A 953-nucleotide genomic window follows, 5' to 3' on the forward strand; every position below is an offset into this window, starting at 1 on the left:
TCTGTATTCATACAACACATCGAAATCAAGATCGAATTTATCGTATTAAAGATATACTCAGTACGGCAGTATCGATGAAATTCGAAAGAGATGGAAAAGAAGTTTCAGTTGCGGAATATTTTCATGATGTTTATGGGCCATTAAAGTATCTAAATTTGCCCTTGGTTCAAGTCGGCAGTAAATCAAAACCAATTTATTTCCCAGTTGAAGTATAAAAAACTGACAATTGTTTCAACTTTTTTTAATACAATGAATTCATTTTGGCCAATTTAGCTTTGTCAAGTGGCAAACTGTCAAAGATACAACAAGAAATTGAAAGCGTGTCAAACGACTTCTATAATTCGAGTATGTTAATGATTTTAAATATTGATAATAATAATAATAAATTGTTATATATTTAGTTTGCTTCGACAGACGCTCCTACTCGAATTCTAAAGTGTATTGACATGGTCAAGAAATCAAATTTTAGTAGTGATCCATTTTTGAAAAGTTTTGGCGTTCAAATTAAAGCGGAACCAATGACTGTTAGTGGACGAGTTTTGCCACCGCCTAGGTTGGAATATGGTAAAGGAAATGGAGGACGTGTAAATAAATAATAATTATTCATATCATTCATTTTGAAAAATATTTGTTTCATAATTTGTCTTATATTTTTAGCAAATAATTCTTACACCAAAAGATGGAGCATGGAATTTGACTGAATTTAAATTTTTTGAATCTGCTTCTTGCAAATCATTTGGATTTGTATCGTTTCTACCACCACATAAAGCATCAATGTTACAGTGAGTATTGCAAAATTTCATTAATGAATCAAATTAGCTCTTTTGATTATTTGCTTGATTTTTAGGGAATTTTGTATGCAAATTGTCAGATCATGTCGTAGTACAGGAATTGAAATGCCCGGACAGCCCAAAAATTTTACGATCAGCGCGAAAAAATGATACTGTTAGAAA

General features: G+C 31.1%; 1 protein-coding gene across 1 annotated transcript; it reads left to right on the top strand.

The window, feature by feature from the left end:
* Positions 1-51: 51 nt before the first annotated feature.
* Positions 52-941, top strand: Tsp_15465 (putative protein tag-76; the record flags this gene model as incomplete). The annotated part of the gene is made up of 5 exons (XM_003367368.1): positions 52-209; positions 274-345; positions 402-584; positions 658-782; positions 848-941. Coding segments are annotated over 5 exons (632 nt in total), but the record flags the coding sequence as incomplete, so codon positions are not given.
* Positions 942-953: the final 12 nt, after the last annotated feature.

Source organism: Trichinella spiralis (genome assembly GCF_000181795.1).
Source record: "Trichinella spiralis strain ISS 195 chromosome Unknown Scfld4400, whole genome shotgun sequence".
NCBI classification, from domain to species: Eukaryota; Metazoa; Nematoda; class Enoplea; order Trichinellida; family Trichinellidae; genus Trichinella; species Trichinella spiralis.